This window comes from Mesoplodon densirostris, chromosome 18 (assembly GCF_025265405.1).
Source record: "Mesoplodon densirostris isolate mMesDen1 chromosome 18, mMesDen1 primary haplotype, whole genome shotgun sequence".
NCBI lineage: Eukaryota > Metazoa > Chordata > Mammalia > Artiodactyla > Ziphiidae > Mesoplodon > Mesoplodon densirostris.
In genome coordinates, this window is record NC_082678.1 from 27,802,149 (window position 1) to 27,820,287 (window position 18,139).

General features: G+C 55.1%; 1 protein-coding gene across 1 annotated transcript; it reads right to left on the reverse strand.

Annotated features, from left to right (window-relative positions):
* Positions 1 to 12,766: 12,766 nt before the first annotated feature.
* Positions 12,767 to 15,719, reverse strand: LOC132478848 (forkhead box protein J1-like). Its single transcript, XM_060082295.1, has 2 exons — positions 15,222 to 15,719; positions 12,767 to 13,534 (listed from the first exon to the last, which is right to left on the reverse strand). Exons 1-2 carry the CDS (start codon positions 15,717 to 15,719, stop codon positions 12,767 to 12,769), a joined length of 1,266 nt encoding a protein of 421 aa, XP_059938278.1.
* Positions 15,720 to 18,139: the final 2,420 nt, after the last annotated feature.

The following is an 18,139-nucleotide window of genomic DNA, read 5'->3' on the forward strand; positions in this document are numbered from 1 at the left end:
GAGCTGTGCCCGGGGGATGGTACACCAGCTCCCACCCAGAAACATGTCTTTCCCTCTACCCCTTGCCCTCTCTCACTCCTCCATGTCCAGCTTGTCTTGAGTCAAAGTTTTTTTTTTCTTCCCAAGTATTTATTGTTTTATTTTAATTTTTATTTAATTTTTATTTTTTTATTAGTTTCTGCTTTATAACAAAGTGAATCAGTCATACATATACCTCTGTTCCCACATCCCTTCCCTCATGCACCTCCCTCCCTCCCACCCTCCCCATCCCACCCCTCCAGGCGGTCACAAAGCACCGAGCTGATCTCCCTGTGCTCTGCGGCTGCTTCCCACTATCTATCTACCTTACGTTTGGTAGTGTATATATGTCCATGCCTCTCTTTCGCTTTGTCACAGCTTACCCTTCCCCCTCCCCATATCCTCAAGTCCATTCTCAAGTAGGTCTGTGACTTTATTCCTGTTTTACCCCTAGGTTCTTCATGACATTTTTTAAAAATTCCATATATATGTGTTAGCATACAGTATTTGTCTTTCTCTTTCTGACTTACTTCACTCTGTATGACAGACTCTAGGTCTATCCACCTCATTACAAAGAGCTCAGTTTCGTTTCTTTTTATGGCTGAGTAATATTCCATTGTATATATGTGCCACATCTTCTTTATCCATTCATCCGATGATGGACACTTAGGTTGTTTCCATCTCCGGGCTATTGTGAATAGAGCTGCAATGAACATTCTGGTACATGCCTCTTTTTGAATTATGGTTTTCTCAGGGTATATGCCTAGTGGTGGGATTGCTGGGTCATATGGTAGTTGGATTTTTAGTCTTTTAAGGAACCTCCATACTGTTCTCCATAGTGGCTGTACCAATTCACATTCCCACCAGCAGTGCAAGAGTGTTCCCTTTTCTCCACACCCTCTCCAGCATTTATTGTTTCTAGATTTCTTGATGATGGCCATTCTGACTGGTGTGAGATGATATCTCATTGTAGTTTTGATTTGCATTTCTCTAATGATTAATGATGTTGAGCATTCTTTCATGTGTTTGTTGGCAGTCTGTATATCTTCTTTGGAGAAATGCCTATTTAAGTCTTCTGCCCAATTTTGGATTGGGTTGTTTGTTGTTTTGCTATTGAGCTGCATGAGCTGTTTTTAAATTTTGGAGATTAATCCTTTGTCAGTTGCTTCATTTGTAAATATTTTCTCCCATTCTGAGGGTTGTCTTTTGGTCTTGTTTATGGTTTCCTTTGCTGTGCAAGGGCTTTGAAGTTTCATTAGGTCCCATTTGTTTATCTTTGTTTTTATTTCCATTTCTCTAGGAGGTGGGTCCAAAAGGATCTTGCTGTGATTTATGTCATAGAGTGTTCTGCCTATGTTTTCCTCTAAGACTTTGATAGTTTCTGGCCTTACATTGAGGTCTTTAATCCATTTTGAGCTTATTTTTGTGTATGGTGTTAGGGAATGATCTAATCTCATACTTTTACATGTCCCTGTCCAGTTTTCCCAGCACCACTTATTGAATAGGCTGTCCTTTCTCCACTGTACATTCCTGCCTCCTTGATCAAAGATCAGTTGACCATATGTGCGTGGGTTTATCTCTGGGCTTTCTATCCTGTTCCATTGATCTATCTTTCTGGTTTTGTGCCAGTAAAACACTGTCTTGATTACTGTAGCTTTGTAGTGTAGTCTGAAGTCAGGGAGCCTGATTCCTCCAGCTCCGTTTTTCGTTCTCAAGATTGCTTTGGCTATTCGGAGTCTTTTGTTTTTCCAAACAAAGTTTGAAATGTTTTGTTCCAGTTCTGTGAAAAATGCCAGTGGAAGTTTGATAGGGATTGCATTGAACCTGTAGATTGCTTTGGGTAGTAGAGTCATTTTCACGATATCGATTCTTCCAATCCAGGAGCATGGTATATCTCTCCATCTATTTGTATCATCTTTAATTTCTTTCATCAGTGTCTTATAATTTTCTGCATACAGGTCTTTTGTCTCCTTAGGTAGGTTTATTCTTAGGTATTTTATTCTTTTTGTTGCAATGGTAAACGGGAGTGTTTTCTTGATTTCACTTTCAGATTCTTCATCATTAGTGTACGGGAATGCCAGAGATTTCTGTGCATTAATTTTGTATCCTGCTACTTTACCAAATACATTGATTAGCTCTAGTAGTTTTCTGGTAGCATCTTTAGGATTCTCTATGTCTAGTATCATGTCATCTGCAAACAGTGACAGCTTTACATCTTCTTTTCCAATTTGGATTCCTTTTATTTCCTTTTCTTCTCTGATTGCTGTGGGTGGGTGGAGGTGAGGGCTGCATATCAAGCCTCTGCGCAGGAGCTGTGCCCGGGGGATGGTACACCAGCCCCCACCCAGAAACATGTCTTTCCCTCTACCCCTTGCCCTCTCTCACTCCTCCATGTCCAGCTTGTCTTGAGTCAAAGTTTTTTTTTCTTCCCAAGTATTTATTGTTTTTATTTTTATTTTTATTTTTTTATTAGTTTCTGCTTTATAACAAAGTGAATCAGTCATACATATACATCTGTTCCCACACCCCTTCCCTCATGCATCTCCCTCCCTCCCACCCTCCCCATCCCACCCCTCCAGGCGGTCACAAAGCACCGAGCTGATCTCCCTGTGCTCTGCGGCTGCTTCCCACTATCTATCTACCTTACGTTTGGTAGTGTATATATGTCCATGCCTCTCTTTCGCCTTTTCACAGCTTACCCTTGGTTGAGAGTCCACCTGCCGATGCAGGGGACATGGGTTCATGCCCCGGTCCGGGAAGATCCCACATGCCACGGAGCGGCTTGGCCCATGAGCCGTGGCCGGTGAGCCGGTGCGTCCGGAGCCTGTGCTCTGCAACGGGAGAGGCCACAACAGTGAGAGGCCCACGTACCACAAAAAACAAAACAAAACAAAACAATACCATTTGTATTTCCACTAATAAACTCAAATTATCTTTGCTTTTTCCCATCACACGCCCCAGAGCCTTTTCACAGAATTGTCACTGGTCCCCTGGCCACTATCCTGCCGCCTGAGTGATACTCCATCAGATTCCTTGGAGGCCCGTCTACCTAGCACGGCCTCGTGATTCTAATAGGCTCACCACCTACAATGGTCAACTCAGAGTTCCTCCCTTTGTGAACCTTGCAGAACAATCTCAGAACATACCATCGCCCCCCCCCCCCCCCCCGCCGCACCGCATTGGTCTTGGGGCCAAAGAAGACCCAGAGGCTTCTTAGGGGAAGAGGTGCTGGAATGACACAGGTGCTTTCTCAGCATCACTCCCACAAGGGTGATGAGAGCAGCGAGGATGGGGACCTGAGCCATACTTGCCACCAGCTGGGGCTCCTGGCAGAGCACCTTTGGGCCTGGGGAGGGTGGACCATGGGATGCTCCCCGGGCTCCCTCCTTGTGGGCCCTCCGTGAGGGGAGTGGCATCCGTGTGGGGAGGGAAACAGCGTGGAGAGGGAGACCGAGTGCCTGAGAAGCTGTCCTGACGGCCAAGCCAGCCTGAGGCACCTCAGTCATAGGATGGAACTTTGAACTTACAGCTGAGCGTGGTGAGGTCTGTTGATTCCACGGGAACTACCACAGTGGATGCTCCTGTCATTAACCTGACATTAACCCGACAGATGCTTCCAGAGAGTTCCCCAGCTCTTTATTACCAGTGTGACGCTAACAGCAGAACCCGAGAAACCTTTTACCAAGAGAGCAGATGCACTTTCCTTCTCCCGTAAGAGCCCTTGAGACCTCGGGGTGAGGCTACGATGCGACCCTCAACTCCCTCTCCCGGCAGCCGCCACTGTCATTCGGTTTCATGTCTGGCCTGAACGGTGAAGCCAGTTTAATCTGAGAATGGCTGGCTCCCGAGATCACTGTAAAGAAGCCCAGGCATTGTTTTCCTTCCAGGTCTCGCTCCCCTGCCGCCATCCCAGAGTGGAATAAACATCCACCAGCAGGTTGGCCCGAAGGAGTTAGGGAGAGGAGGAAGCACAAGGCCTGGGGTCAGTTTCCAACAGCATGGGTGGCTGAAACAATTCCCAGGAGCTCTCTCTGCCAAACTCGGGGGTTGGTGGGCGGCCACTGCGGGGAGGCAGGAGCCTAGATTCCTCTCTTGAAGCCCAGTGAGCGGCTGGCCGGCACCGCTGCCCCAGACTCAGGGCGGAGTGAGGGCAGAGATGGCATCTTCCCCAACTAGTGACCAAAAAAAATCCTGCCTGTAACCTTTGCCACAGAAGCATCCCCGCTTTTGTGGAACAGGGATTAATCTAGTCTCACATATATTTTTTTTTCCTGGAAAATTTCAGCATATTAAATACAGGCTCTTGCCAGTTAGGAATGGAAGCCTCAGCGAGGGCCCCTCGGATGTGCGCGTGCCCAGCAAGCTTGGGGTTGGGTGTGGGTGAACATGAACTTTCACACGAAGTCTGGATAACCTAAATGAGTTTCAAAATAAACAAACTGGACAGACAGACGTACATTTGGCAAAAAGACATGAGAAACCAATGGACAGACAGAAGCCAGGTAAAGAGTGGGAAGGCAGGAAGTGAAGTGTACCCTGGACCTCAGCCGCTCTGGCCCAGGCCTGGCTGGGTCAATGCTAAGTGGAAAGGCTGGCGAGCCCCTGGGAAGGCCGTGGGAGGTGTCTCTGGGGATTACGGCTTCCTCCCCCACAAGCCTGCATGGGGCCAGAGGGGTGAGGACCTGGGTCTTTTGCAAGCTGATGGAGAGTGGCAACCACAGGAGTTTGTGTCCCTCCAGCACCTGTAGCCACGTTGCCAAGGGAGTAAAGCACTGGACCCACGATGGGACGTGGCTGTCCTGAAGCTTAAACATGTCCAGGGCATGTTTAAGAGATTACAAACCATGCAACATGAAGGCAGTCTCTGCCGTGAACCCAGAAGGGGCAATTTCGCCCTAGTCCACCGGGCAAGACGTGGCTTTAGAGCCATGGTTGGTGAAGCCCTTGGTGAGCATGGAGCAGGGGGACATCAGTGCCCAGAGTGTGACTGACAGGTGGGCTCCTCCTGAGAACTCATCCCGGATTCAGTTTAGTGTCATGAGAAGGAATAAGGGGCACGTTGATGGCCCTGATTGAATTTACAGAGTTAGGGCTCCAGGGAGAAGAGTCACCCTCGACCCCTGATCGTTCCTTTGGGATCCAAATCTAGGGAGCACAAGGCAACTGGTGGTCGCCCAGGGCTCACTGGGTCACAGAGCTAGTCTATAAAATGCTGGCTTTGAAATTCCTCTCTGATCCTAACTAACCACTCTCCTCTGAGGGGCTACAGGTTTCCTTTTCAAGGACTCAGGCTCTCTTTCCAAGACCTTATCACAGACGCCGTGTCTGCCTTAAACTGCCTGTTGATGGAAACAAGACCAGGCCCCCTGCCATGGGATCTGCAAGATCATGATGGAGAGGACGCGGTCAGGTCAAATTGGAAGGCTTTGGAGGTATTTTTGTGCCTTTCTCCATGCCCAAATAGTTTCGCTTAGAGCAGAGTCGCTCGTTGCCCAAGGACTCTCCCGAGGCCGCCTCACTTCCTTTCAGCAACTGGCTCCCAGCACCTTAGCAAAGCCCATGCCTTCTTGCAGGAACTGCAGGGCAGGAGATGGGTGTCCCAGGGTGAGAGCAGGGGTGCGAGCAGGGGAGCGTCTCCCACCAAGTTCATGTTCAGCAGACTGCCACTCACCGGGTAAGCAGACCGCAGAGCACAGCTTATTGTCCAGTGCTTTCATGCTGGCGATGTCAAAGTCATTGTTATTGTCACACTCCATACCTAGAAATGCGAATGTCCTCTGGCCTGTAACGGAGTTAAGGCAGTTAGAGAGGACCTGGCTGTGTTTTTCTCTGCTTTGCTGTCCTTAAAATAAAAATCTTAAGGATGGAGACAAAAAACATCAAATCATATGTTAAAAAAATAAATAATTAAAATTAAAAACAAGAATTAAGTGGGTAGAGTGGACAATAAAGGAAACTGTGTGGGTACGTTTGTGTTCTCGCTCTGTTCTGCTCTGTTTCCTTAACTGGCCCCTTTCCAGCCTTCGTTCCTGGGAAATCAGACCCTGGGGAGGTCTGTGGGATTCGGACACGCAGACCCGGGCCCACAGTAGAGCTAAGCCAGGCTGGAAGAGCTAGGAGAGCCACGGGGGAAGTGACCCCGGACTCCGGCCTGTGTCTGTCGGTGCACGTGGGGTGTGTTTATGACCACAAGGCTCTGCGAAATGACTAATACATAAAATGGCAATTAAAGCTCTTTGGTCCCGTAATTTTGCACCTCAAATCAAAGAATCGCATTGTTCACAAAATTACGATTTATTTTCTTTGAGACTTAATTTGCTATTCTGAGGATGTTTTAAGGGGCTGACCAGAAACCTACAGTCGTGTAAGATGGGAAGGGGACAGTTTTAGATGTTATTTTTTCAAGCACCCCACTCGGTTTTTCTTCCTTGGTGAAAGGGAGAGGAAGAAACATACATCTACTGCGTACGGCATGTCAGGTGGAAACCACATATGGAATGTCAGGCGGAAACCACGTACTGCCCTGTGCCTTTTAGAAGCAAATATTCTACTGGGGACGGCAATCACAATGGAGATCTCGGAGCCTTGTGCCCTGAAGACATCAACCGAGGGGAGGTAGTGCCCAACCCCGGCTTGGTTGGCGTGTGCGTGCGGCAGAGGCACAGCCTGGGCGACCACCCCTCCTCCGGCACTACTTGGCCAGGAGAGAGTGGTCATGTGCGCATGCGCACCCCTGCACACCACACCGCCCCCCAAGCAACTGCCATGGCCAAAGCAGAGGTGACTAGTGTGACATCTGCATCCAGGCTGGGATCCAGGTTTGCTCTGGAGGTTGCCCTTCTGTGGAGGCACCTCAGAGGAGCAGAGGGAAGAGACACCGGTTCCTGGGACGCCTGGTCCTACACTCCCAGGTGGGACTCCCAGGTCACCTCCCCACCCTCACTTCCTTGCTCTATATGTAGGTTGTTCCTTCACTTCTCGGCTTACTATAAACCAAATTCTTCCGACTGAAGATATGATTGACCTTATTTACAAAACAGAAATAGAGTCACAGGTGTAGAAAACAAACTTATGGTTATGGCGGGGGGCAAGGGAGGGGAGGGATAAATTGGGAGATTGGGATTGACATATACACACTACTATATATAAAATAGATACCTAATAAGGACCTGCTGTAGAGCACAGGGGACTCTACTCAGTACCCTGTAATGGCCTATATGGGCAAAGAATCTAAAAAAAGAGTGGATATATGTATATGTATAATTGATTCACGTTGCTGTACAGCAGAAACTAACACAACATTGTAAACCAACTCTTCCAATTAAAAAAAATATCTACTTGAGGCCTGAACGATGGTAAAGAGACTCGTGCCAATAGCCTACAAACACTAGTGTACGCTGAGCTGCTAACGTCTCTTCACCTCACCTTTGCTGTGCCGCCAGGGCTGTGATCCTTCTGCTACTGTAACATCAGCCGTTTTCTTCACTAAAGCAGGAAAACCTACTGCCTAACAGTCGGTTCCCCCAAGGGGAGGAAGCTGTTCTCCTGCTGCAGCCGAACTTTGGGGCTGCTAGAGCAGTTCTGTGAGACTCAGCTGAGAAGCTGAAGCAGGAAGGAAGGTGATGGCAGTTGCCCAAGAAGCTTTAGGATCTACTCAACGTAGATGGAGAACTCCATGTATCTTCTGCAGCCTTGGCTCAGAGCGCCAGAAAGAGCCAGGAAGGCTGCTGAGGTCCTCAGATACCCTGCTTGCTTTGATATTCCATCAAGAAGACGACCTTTCCCCAAAGCCACACCCTTGAGCAGTGCCACCAAGTCACACCAGTGCCCCTTTCTGTACCCTTCAGAGAATACCCGGGAAAGAAATATAATAAAAGGGAGCAAAAGACCAGGTCTTTTACCATCTTCTTGTGTGGGTGATCCGTCCTCTTCTTCTAGAACATCATTCCCCTAGGACAGAAGGAAGGCACTGTGAGTCCATAAAGCAGTGAAATGAGTCTACTGATTGTCAGAAGACAGAACTAATCACCCTCATGGTATCCATACATTTCCTGTCCGTGTGAGATGGCTGGGAGGCCCAGCAGAGGCAGATTTTGCTTGGCGAGGCAGGATCGGCCCGTAGGGACCAGGTCTGAGACACATTACAGGGGGACCAGGTCTGAGGCACCTTACAGAGGGACCCTGGGACTGTCAGGAATAGCCTTGGTAATAGTTTAGCTCACACTGTTTCTCTCAGGTGGAAATCAAAGTTGCCAAATGAAAAAGCAAACCGTGAGATCATAAAACTTTCAGAAACCCTTTAGGATCCCCAATCCCATCCAGATACTCCTTTGAGAACATCTGGCTCAAGAGAAAGTTGTAGAGTCCCCACTGGGAGCTGGGCATTCCATATACCTCAGGCACACCTCCGTCAGAGCACTTCTCACGCTGAGTTATAACTCTGATTCCTCCATCAGATGGAGCTCCGGAATGGATGGGATGGGTGGATTGGGGGTGTGGGCAGGCAAAAGCCATGTCACTCTGTCTTTGTGTCCCCCAGTGCCAGGAAGATGTGAGATGCCTGTGCCAGGTAAATACTAAGTGAATTGGAGGACAAACGCCCTCTCAAGGGTCTGGCCTGGAAGACTTCCCTCTGGAACTCACCCCACGCCTATTACGCTGAGACCAGCACCCTCTGCTAACCGGACAGTCCCTCTGCTCTGCACCCTGCCTCTAACAGATCCAAGTGCACCACCTTGGAAGGCTTCTTCCAGAAGAGCCCCCATCCTATTTGCATCCTGTGCCAGCGCCGGCAGTCCCTCTGACCGGGGAGGGGCACCAGCGTCCACCTTGCTCTTACCTCTGCATCCTGCTCTTCGGCGGTGGCGACGAGGCCTGCAAAGTTGCAGTCTGGAGACGCCGCTGGCGTCACCTGCAAAGGAGCAACAAAAGTCAAGGTGCAGATGCCACCGGCTCTCCTACCCAGCTCGCCTGGCAGCAAACCCAAACCAAGTCCTCAGGACAGAAGTGGTGCCACATGGAAGATCACATCTGAGGGAGTCTTTGATTCAACAACCCGGTACCGTGTTTTCCAGGGCTCCCCTCCCGAGCACTGGGGGGCTTTGCCGATCTCCCTGGCAGGCCCTGGACTGAGCTCCTTGGGACTCGAGTACAGAGCAGAGCAGAGCGGCGAGGGCGATCCCATGCTCCTCTCTTACGTCTCCTTCTTCTGAGGGCGTCCTGCTGGCGGCCCGGGGGCAGGGGAGAGCCTCCCCGTCCTCTTCCATGCCAGGGGCGATGTAGGAGCCGGACATGGAGGAGACGGTGTCGGTGCTGATCTGGGAGGACACCATGGACATGACCTTCCTTCTTCAAGTCTGGGTCCCCAGTATGTTGAGGGGGGCAGAGGCGGGGAGAAGAGTGTTTCCTGCCCTCAGCTCAGCTCTTCAGGAGGCCTGGCGCATTTGCTTCAGGCCAGCATGGAATCCCATCCCGGGGGCCTTGCCGTCACTGGAGCTGGGGGTGGCCTGTCCCGTGGGCAGACGGCGAGGGTCCCCAAACACTGAGTTCCTGAACATTGCCCCTCATCCCTTTCCTGGCTGGCGATACATGGGGGAGGGAGGATAGGGAAGAGGTGGAAAGTGAGGAGACAGAAAGCTGGCTTCTTGCTTTGGGAAGGGACTGTACCACACCTGAGGCTGAAGTGGCTGAAGGGCTTCTCACCTCAAAAGTGGAGATCAAAGGAAATGCGAAACCTGCCCAGAGAGCTTGAGTCATGGGCTCAAAGCCACACAGGGCAAAAGAGAAAGGACAACTCAGTGCCACATGGGGTCCTGGATTGGGATGCTGGAATGGAGAGGAGCATTACTGGGGTGATCTGCAAGATGTGAAGGGGGTCTGCGGTTACATGGGATTACCAGGTCAGTGTTCATTTCCTGATTGTGATGGTGGTACTGGGATTATGGAGGCGTGTCCTTGTTCTAAGGAAACACACACTAAAGTATCTAGTGCTAATGGGGCAGCCTGTCTGCAACTTACTGTTAAGGGCGCAAAATATATATTGACTGGGATTACATTGAATCTCTAAATAAATACGGAGTCACTGAACGTTTTTTGAAAAAGCCACCCAGCCAAGGGCCGGGGCAGGGATGAATAGGAGGGACAGGATCCACTCACGCTTCCCGCCCCCTCCACCGCCAACCCCCAAACGCTGCCTGCTGAAAGGGTGTGTGAAGCCCTGTGTTCTGGCCGCTTCGGAGCCCCCTCTTAGCTTTGGCTGCTCGTTGGCAGCATCCATGGACCCTTAAAAGTGCCAGTGTTTGGGTCCCAGCCCCAGAGACGCTAGTGCCAAGCATAGGGATTTTCAGGAGCTCCTGGGGATTCTTCCTGGCAGCCAGAAGCTTCTTCAGCCTTTCCTTACCTGGCAGGCAGTTCTGCCAGCCCCTGACCTTGCCCCTCTTTCCCCAGCATGGGCCCAGGCAGAGGGTGAGGAGGGGGGACAGTGACCGGCCCCACCTGTCAATCCAGGGTGTACCCCTTTTGGCGGGGGCTGGAGGCTGAGCCTGGGGACCAGTGGAGAGGCTGGAGCCCCCATGTTCCCCCAGTGCTGGGGAGCGTGGGGAGGAAGGCCAGAGGGTGGTCGGGAGAGGGAGGGAGTCGTTGCTTAGGGGGTGAAGGGAGTCTCAGAGGGAGGTTGGGGCAGCCTCCTCAGCAAGCGGTGGGAAGGGGATGGGCTGCCTCCTGAGCTCTGTAAGGCCCCAACCCGGCTGGCCCTGCAGTGGGCGCACCCTTCTGAAATATTTGGAATAATTAGCAAGGGAAAGCAGCAAGTTGGCGGGGGAATGCCAGGGTGTTCTGGAGCCAGCCTCCAGTGCAAGGAAAGAAAGGGGCTTCAGGAGAAAGGGGCCCGTGGAGGCTGGGCAGGATTGTGTAGGACAGTGCCCGTTTGTGTGTGTGTGTGTGTGTGTGTGTGTGTGTGTGTGTGTGTCTGTGTGCACGTGCACGTGAGTGCTGGGGGAAGGGGCTGTGCACCACAAGGGCGTGCTGGCGGGGCCAGGTGCGGGCTCGGGGGAGAGATGGGTTCCCGGCAAAGCTGGGGTGAGGGGGTTGAAAGGTGCCTGCTGAGTGTCACATATTTGCTGTGCCTCAGTTTCCCCATCAGAACTCTGGTACGTTGATTCCGCACAGGCTGGAGCTGTAGGGTCTAGGCACCCTGTCTTCCGTCTGCCCTGATGGCCTCCCTCAGCCCCAACCTGCATTGGAGGGAAGGCCCTGGGCGGGGTGAATGAACCCCAGGGTGGCAAGTGGGGCCCCAGGGGCTGGGGCCCTCTGACCTCACACCCTGTCCCTTCAGGAAGGGACCAAGGGAGGGAGGAGCTGGAGACAGGCCCAGGCGAGGACCGCAGGTGAGTCTGGGCAGGCCCTCAACTTGGGCGAGGTGGGGAACGTGAGCCGAGCCCTGGGCAAGAACGGCCTTTGTGAGGGAGTCCCCAGGGCCAGGGAGGGGGCTGGGCCTCCTTTGCCGCCTGCTCCTCGGGGCTGTGGGTACAGTCTCCCCATTGCACATATAGAGGTGCCGAGGCCCTGGCTGCAGGGGACCCCCGAGGGCCGCCTCTCAGCCCCTTTCTCTCTGGGCACCCAGAGATCATGAGGAGTGCATCAGGGGACACTCTGCAGGCCTTTGGTGCCCCCCATCTTCCTCCCAGCCATTCCCCCTTGGGCCGTGGCCTCCCCAAAACTGGCCCATGCTTTTCCCCAGAGAAAGTTGCAAGCAGGTCCATTTTGAGACTTTTTAAAACTTTATTTTTAAAACTGTTTTTATTGTAAATAACTTTCTATGAAAAAGGTTAAAATGCCCGACGGGTTAGGAGAGTGGATGTGGGATGCAGCCCAGGGCGTTTATGGTGGAGCAAGACACTCCCCTGCAGGAGTGCAAGCAAGGGCACGGGGCCATCCCCCCATTCCTGGTCCCAGTGGTTCTAGCAAGCACTGCGTCCCTCCCAGTTAAGCCTCAGCTATAGCTACACTCACTACATTAGTCTGTCTGTCCCCTTTCCCTCTGCAGCTTGGCTGCCCCAGCCCCTAACCCCCAGATCCCCATCTCCCCGCTGCTCTCAGCCTCAAGTTGGGCTCAAAGATTAGGGACACATACCCTCTGCCCCACCTCTAGGGATGAAGCCAGAAGATCCCAGAGGCCTTAGAAAATCTCCTGGTTCCACCCGGCACCCCGGCCTCCTTTCTGTCTCCTCTCTCTTCCCCCCTCCGCCTAGCTCCTCCTCACAGACTGCCGGGAGAGGCCTCTTGGGTGTTAATTTGCAGTCACCTAATCAGCATGTGTTGTACCTGGGAACTTGCTCTGGATAGAGACCTGGGGAGGAGAGCAGGAGAGAGAGAAGCTTCAGAAGCTAAGGTGTTCGGGGCGGGCCCCGTACTGATGTTTCCAGCTTGGCCAGGGCCCCTCCAAGCCGCAGCTCTCATAGTGCAGGGCCCTTAGCGTGTCTCTGGGGCAGGGCGGAAGTGGATCCATGAAACACTGTGTGTATGGGGGGCTGGGGAGCGGAGGCAGCAATTTTGGTCCTGGGCCCCAATTCTCAGCCTGCTGGACTAGAATCTGAGGATGGCCTGGGCTGGGGGCCGTGTGGCCTGGTGGGGTGACCTGGCCCAGCCCCTGCCTGGGCGGTAGGGTGTCCATGGGCCTGCACTGGTGGGGAGGGGGGCAGTCTGGGCCCAGACTTCGGTGCTGTCTGGAGGTGGGGCAGGGCCTGGCTTCTTACAAGAAGGCGCCCAGGCTGGCCCAGTCATGCAGGTCAGAGGCCAGTGTGGCATCCCCGGCCTCAAAGAGGGGCTCGGGGGGCAGGGAGCTACGGGTGCTCTCGTCCCAGGGGTGCTCCAGGAAGGATGTGGCCAGCAAGGTCTCATCGAAGTCCAGGCTGTCGGTAGCCTGCTCCACTGGAGGCCCCCAGGTAACAGGGCAGTCGATGTGGTGGCCATGGATGGTGAGGTCCACGTCCCCGTGGGAGGCAGGGCTCAGCGGCGGGATCAGCTCCGAGGTCTCCAGCGTGCCCAGCTCCCCGTCCAGCGTGCCAGCGTCCAAGATGGCCTCCCAGTCAAAGTTGCCCTTGAGGGGTTCCAGCTCACCCTGCTCCTCCGGGGTCAGCAGCAGGGGGCTGGAGGGCCGCGGGACCTTGGCCTCCTGCTTGGGCAGCGGCTGTTGACGCTTACGCCCCAGCCTGCCCTCGCCTGCACCCCAGCCCGCCTCCCCAGTGGCCTCCTCGAACTCCCGCAGCAGCTGCTGGGCCTCGGTGCTCACGGTCAGTGGCCCGGCCCATGGGGCGGCGCTGGGCTCTGGCGCGGCCTGGCGGGCAAAGGCCGGGTGGATGTGGACTGGGGGCAGCCGCCGCTTCTTCAAGGCCCCACTCAGCAGCCGCTCGGCGTACTGGGGGTCGATGCGCCAGAAGCCCCCCTTGCCTGGCTCGTCCTTCTCCCGGGGCATCTTGATGAAGCCCTTCTTCAGGGACAGGTTGTGGCGGATGGAGTTCTGGACACAGGGAGATAGGAGAGAAGGAAGACAGCTGGGAGAGTGGGTGGGGTCAGTGATGGGGGGCTCCTAGCGCCACTGCCAGTCCCACCACCACCTTCTCTCCGATGGGGGCAGGGGAGACAGAGGCGCTGCTCCGAGCGGGAGGCTCTGGGACACCAGCCACGGGGCACCAGGAGCTGGGAGTGCTGTCGGGGGCTTTTGTTCCCTTTTGCCAGGATATCTGCCTGCTCAGTCATCCGAGCCCTGAGCCGCAGGGTGGCTCTCAGTGCCAGCCTGTCCTGCCCTCCCTCCCTTACCCCGCTGCTTGCGGCCTCTGGTCAAAGGCCTTGGCTCCCCCAGGTCCTGGACGGCCATCTCCCTCTGCCTGGGCCTGGCTGGCCTTCTCTGTTTGTGAAATGAGTGAGTGGGTGTGAGGGGGTGTGTGTGGCGGGGGGGATGAAGTGTGGGAGGATCTGATGACTTTCCTTGTTTCTAGAGCCGGCTGCTGGCCTGGGCCCTCACCCACCATGTCCCCCTCCTCCCACCCCAGGCTCTGAGGCCTCAGTTGATTATTACCCAGCCAAGAGCATAGCGCTCATTCCTGGGGCCTCTCAGGCTTGGGGTGGGGTGGGGGGTGGTGGAGGGTCTCTGCTTTCTCACCAAGGTTACAAATGGTACCTGCTCCAGGGTCAGGGCCCAAGCAAACGTGGAATAGCTGTGATCACAGGAACTCTGATCCTGTGACCTGTGCCACAGGGAAGGATCTGTGCATCCTCAGGGTCTCTGTCCCCAAGTAGCCCCTGATCCTGATGGTCGAAGAGGCTCAGGGCAGTGTGTGCCCAGCCTGAATCACCATCCTGCCTTGTTCACGCCTGGGTGCACAGTCCAAACCACGCTGGGGCACAGGGGTCTGGGGCCTGGTGGGTGGGGCCGGCAGGTGAGTAGTGCCCCCTGGCAAGACTGGGAGATTTACATGGTGGTCTGGGCCCCTTGGCTGCTCTGTGCCAGGTTCCGGAGACTTGGAACATGAAGCCAGTGTGGGAGGAAAGAGCCCCTGTGGAAAGCACGTGGCTGAGGTAATTGTCCCCCCAGGGAGGTTGATGAGAAGAGGGGGAGGAGTGTAGGCAGGAAACTAGGGAGGGCTTGGGGTGGGGGCTGGCACGGCAGCTTTCGGAAGGCCCCGGAGCCCTTCCACTGGGACACAGATGGCCTTCACACCCTGCAGCACGCCCCTCTCCCCTCCCAGAGCCCCTCCAGCCAACTGAAAGCAGGCGGGATGCAGAGCCTGGCAGGAACGATGCTCTGCCTCCAGTCAGGCCCTGACAAACTGACCTTGAGGAGGGTAGTGTCGAGGAATTCCAGGACTTGGGACAAAAATGTGTCCCTCAGTCCATCAACCTACCCTGGGGGGCTGTGTCCACGCATAGTTCAGCCCTGGTCTTTGGGCTGAGCCTGCCGGATGAGTGACAAGTTCTTTCCACTTGAACCTCTAGGTCGGCACCCCTACAGCCCTCTGAACATCCTCCCTCCTCGGTCTCTGAAGTCAAAGGGGCAGCAGTCCAAGCACTGGGCTCCCTTGAGGTCCTTCCTGGACGGCCTTCCTCTCTCGGGGCCCTGGCCGTACCGCGCCTACTTGGCCTGCGGATCTGGGATGTGAGTCCAGTCCGCGCGGGCATGGGGAGGGAGGGAGGGAGTGCCTCCCTACCTGCCAGGTGGGATCAGCGTGGCGGAAGTAACAGAAACTGTCCGTGATCCACTTGTAGATGGCCGACAGGGTGATCTTGGTGGCCTTGCTGGCCTGCATGGCCATGCAGATGAGCGTGGCATACGAGTAGGGCGGCTTCACGTGCGGGTTGGTGGCGTAGTCCACGTCGTCGGGAGGCGAGGCCTGCAGCCCCGAGGGGGCGCTCCGCGGCGTGCACAAGGACGTGGGCTTGCCGGGTGTGTGCGGCTGCCCCAGGCAGGCGGGGTCCGCCGCCAGGGGAGACCCCGGCTCGGCCGAGCCTGACAGCTCGTGGTAGCCGTGGGGGTCGGTGTCCGCCGAAGGCAGGGCGGGGACCTCGGCGTTGAGAAAGGAGAAGTCCTGCAGCCACTGCAGGCTGGTCAGGCTGTCATTCAGGGCGTTGGACTCCTCCAGGCCGCCTTCCGGTCCGGCCTCCTCCGCTGCCCCTGCTCCCGAGACGCGTAGCCAGCTCTCCGCCATATCTGCGGGGACTCTCCGAGGGGGCTGTCAACATCCACGAGCCGAGCCGAGGGTGGCCGCCGAGCTCTCCGGCCCGCTGACTCCCGCGGCTTCAGTTACGCAGCCTCCCGGAAGCGGGCTTCCATCCCGCGATCCGGGGGTAGCCTCCTCCAAACGGAGTGTGGTGCCTGCGGGGACCAGAGCGGGAACTGAGCCCTCTTTCCCCACCCACGAGGGGAGAGTGTGGGCGAGGGGGGAGGCTCTTACTAAAATCCTTCCTGCAGCTGGGGAGGATCTTTTACTGCCGAGGTCTGGGAAACAGAAGGTGTGCCCGGGGGTCCGACCCACAGGGGGTTCGCCTCGCTCTTTTCCTCTTGGATCTTTTAGAGGAGACTTAATTAGCCAAACGAGGGAAGAGTGTAGGGGCATGCGAGACCACCCCTTTCTCCCTCAAAGCGGGGAATTAACCCCCCTCTCTCCGTCCACAACCAATGGAAATGGGGCGAGAGAGTCCAGGAGGGCAGTACGACGGGTCGGGGGGCGGGGGAGGTCGTCTGATCTTTGAAAAGGGATATTAGGATGGGGATCAAGGGGAAGGAAGGAAACAATACAGAGAGTTATAAGGGGGTGGGAAGTGAGTGTCCCCCAAACGCCTCTGATGTCAGTCCCCGGGCCCACCACTTCCGTCGGGGACGGATGGGAGAGCGGGCTGGTACTGACGCCCTCCCTTCCCACGGCCTGCAGCCCTCCCCGTCCCTTACCTGGCTCAGAGCGCAGCCCGGGCCAAAGGAAGGTTCTCAAAGAAATTCCTCCCACCGCCCACCCTCACCGCGGCTCTCTGCTCCCAGCTCGAGGGCCCAGCCAGCAATCCTCGTCGCCACTCACGCCCGACGGCGCCTCTCTGAAAGCCAGTGGCCGGGGACCGGCACTCAGTAGCCGCTCGCAAGGCGTCTCCTGCTGCCGTGGCGACGCCCCGCCCATATAAACAGCTTCCGCTTCTGCCATTGGCCAGGGCATCTCCAAAGAGACCGCGCGCTCTTAACCGCTCTCTCACGCGGTAACTCTCTTCCAGCTCCCTCCTGCCGCCCTCTCCCGCGCGCGACCCAGCCCCCTACCCGCCACCGCGTCCCGGCCCCGCGCATTCCCGCCCGAGGGCCCCGCGCAGGGCTCGGAGAGGCGCGCGGCTTGGCGCTCCCACAGAGGCCCCGGGGCCCTCGGCGAGCAGTTCGCCGCGGGAACCGTCCTCCGCCCCACCCCCTTCCCATCTGGGCTGCTCAGAGGTGGCGACGGCTCCTGGGACGCAGCCCGTGGCGCGGGGGCCAGGGCTGGGTGCATGCTTGGGGCTTTCCTTTCCTCTCCTCTGGGCTGCGAGTGGCACTTGCTCACGTTTCTGCGGCCTGCCCCGGTCTCCCGACCGAGTGTCGTCTTGGTGCCCGCAAGCAGGTCTGACTCTCCGATGCCACCTGCCGCTCAGGTCCGCAGAAACCGCAGCCCCGGTCGCAGGCACCCCAAGGCGGCTAGGGTAATCCAGTGTTTCCCGGTAAGCGCTCCCTCCCCGCCCTGTCCTCAGCAAGATTCCCAGAAGCTGACATTCCAGAGGCTTCTTCGCAAGTGCTCTCCCTCCTTTCCAGATAGCCGAGGAAACAGAGCCGCTGGGTGAAACCCAGGAAAGCCGTGGACTTGCCAAATTCTTTGACTGGGGTCATTTGCCCCATTAATTTCACCAGCCTTTAAGTGACGGACTAACGGTGGACTGTGGTCCTTCCTCCTCCCCTCCCCCAGCCTCCCTCCAGTCACCAGCTTTCCTGCTCTTCAATTACTGAGGAGCTGCAGTTGGAAGTTCTCTGGTTGAAGGGGGTGGGTGGAGGTGAGGGCTCCTTATCAGGCCTCTGCGCAGGAGCTGTGCCCGGGGGATGGTACACCAGCTCCCACCCAGAAACATGTCTTTCCCTCTACCCCTTGCCCTCTCTCACTCCTCCATGTCCAGCTTGTCTTGAGTCAAAGTTTTTTTTTTCTTCCCAAGTATTTATTGTTTTATTTTAATTTTTATTTAATTTTTATTTTTTTATTAGTTTCTGCTTTATAACAAAGTGAATCAGTCATACATATACCTCTGTTCCCACATCCCTTCCCTCATGCACCTCCCTCCCTCCCACCCTCCCCATCCCACCCCTCCAGGCGGTCACAAAGCACCGAGCTGATCTCCCTGTGCTCTGCGGCTGCTTCCCACTATCTATCTACCTTACGTTTGGTAGTGTATATATGTCCATGCCTCTCTTTCGCTTTGTCACAGCTTACCCTTCCCCCTCCCCATATCCTCAAGTCCATTCTCAAGTAGGTCTGTGACTTTATTCCTGTTTTACCCCTAGGTTCTTCATGACATTTTTTAAAAATTCCATATATATGTGTTAGCATACAGTATTTGTCTTTCTCTTTCTGAC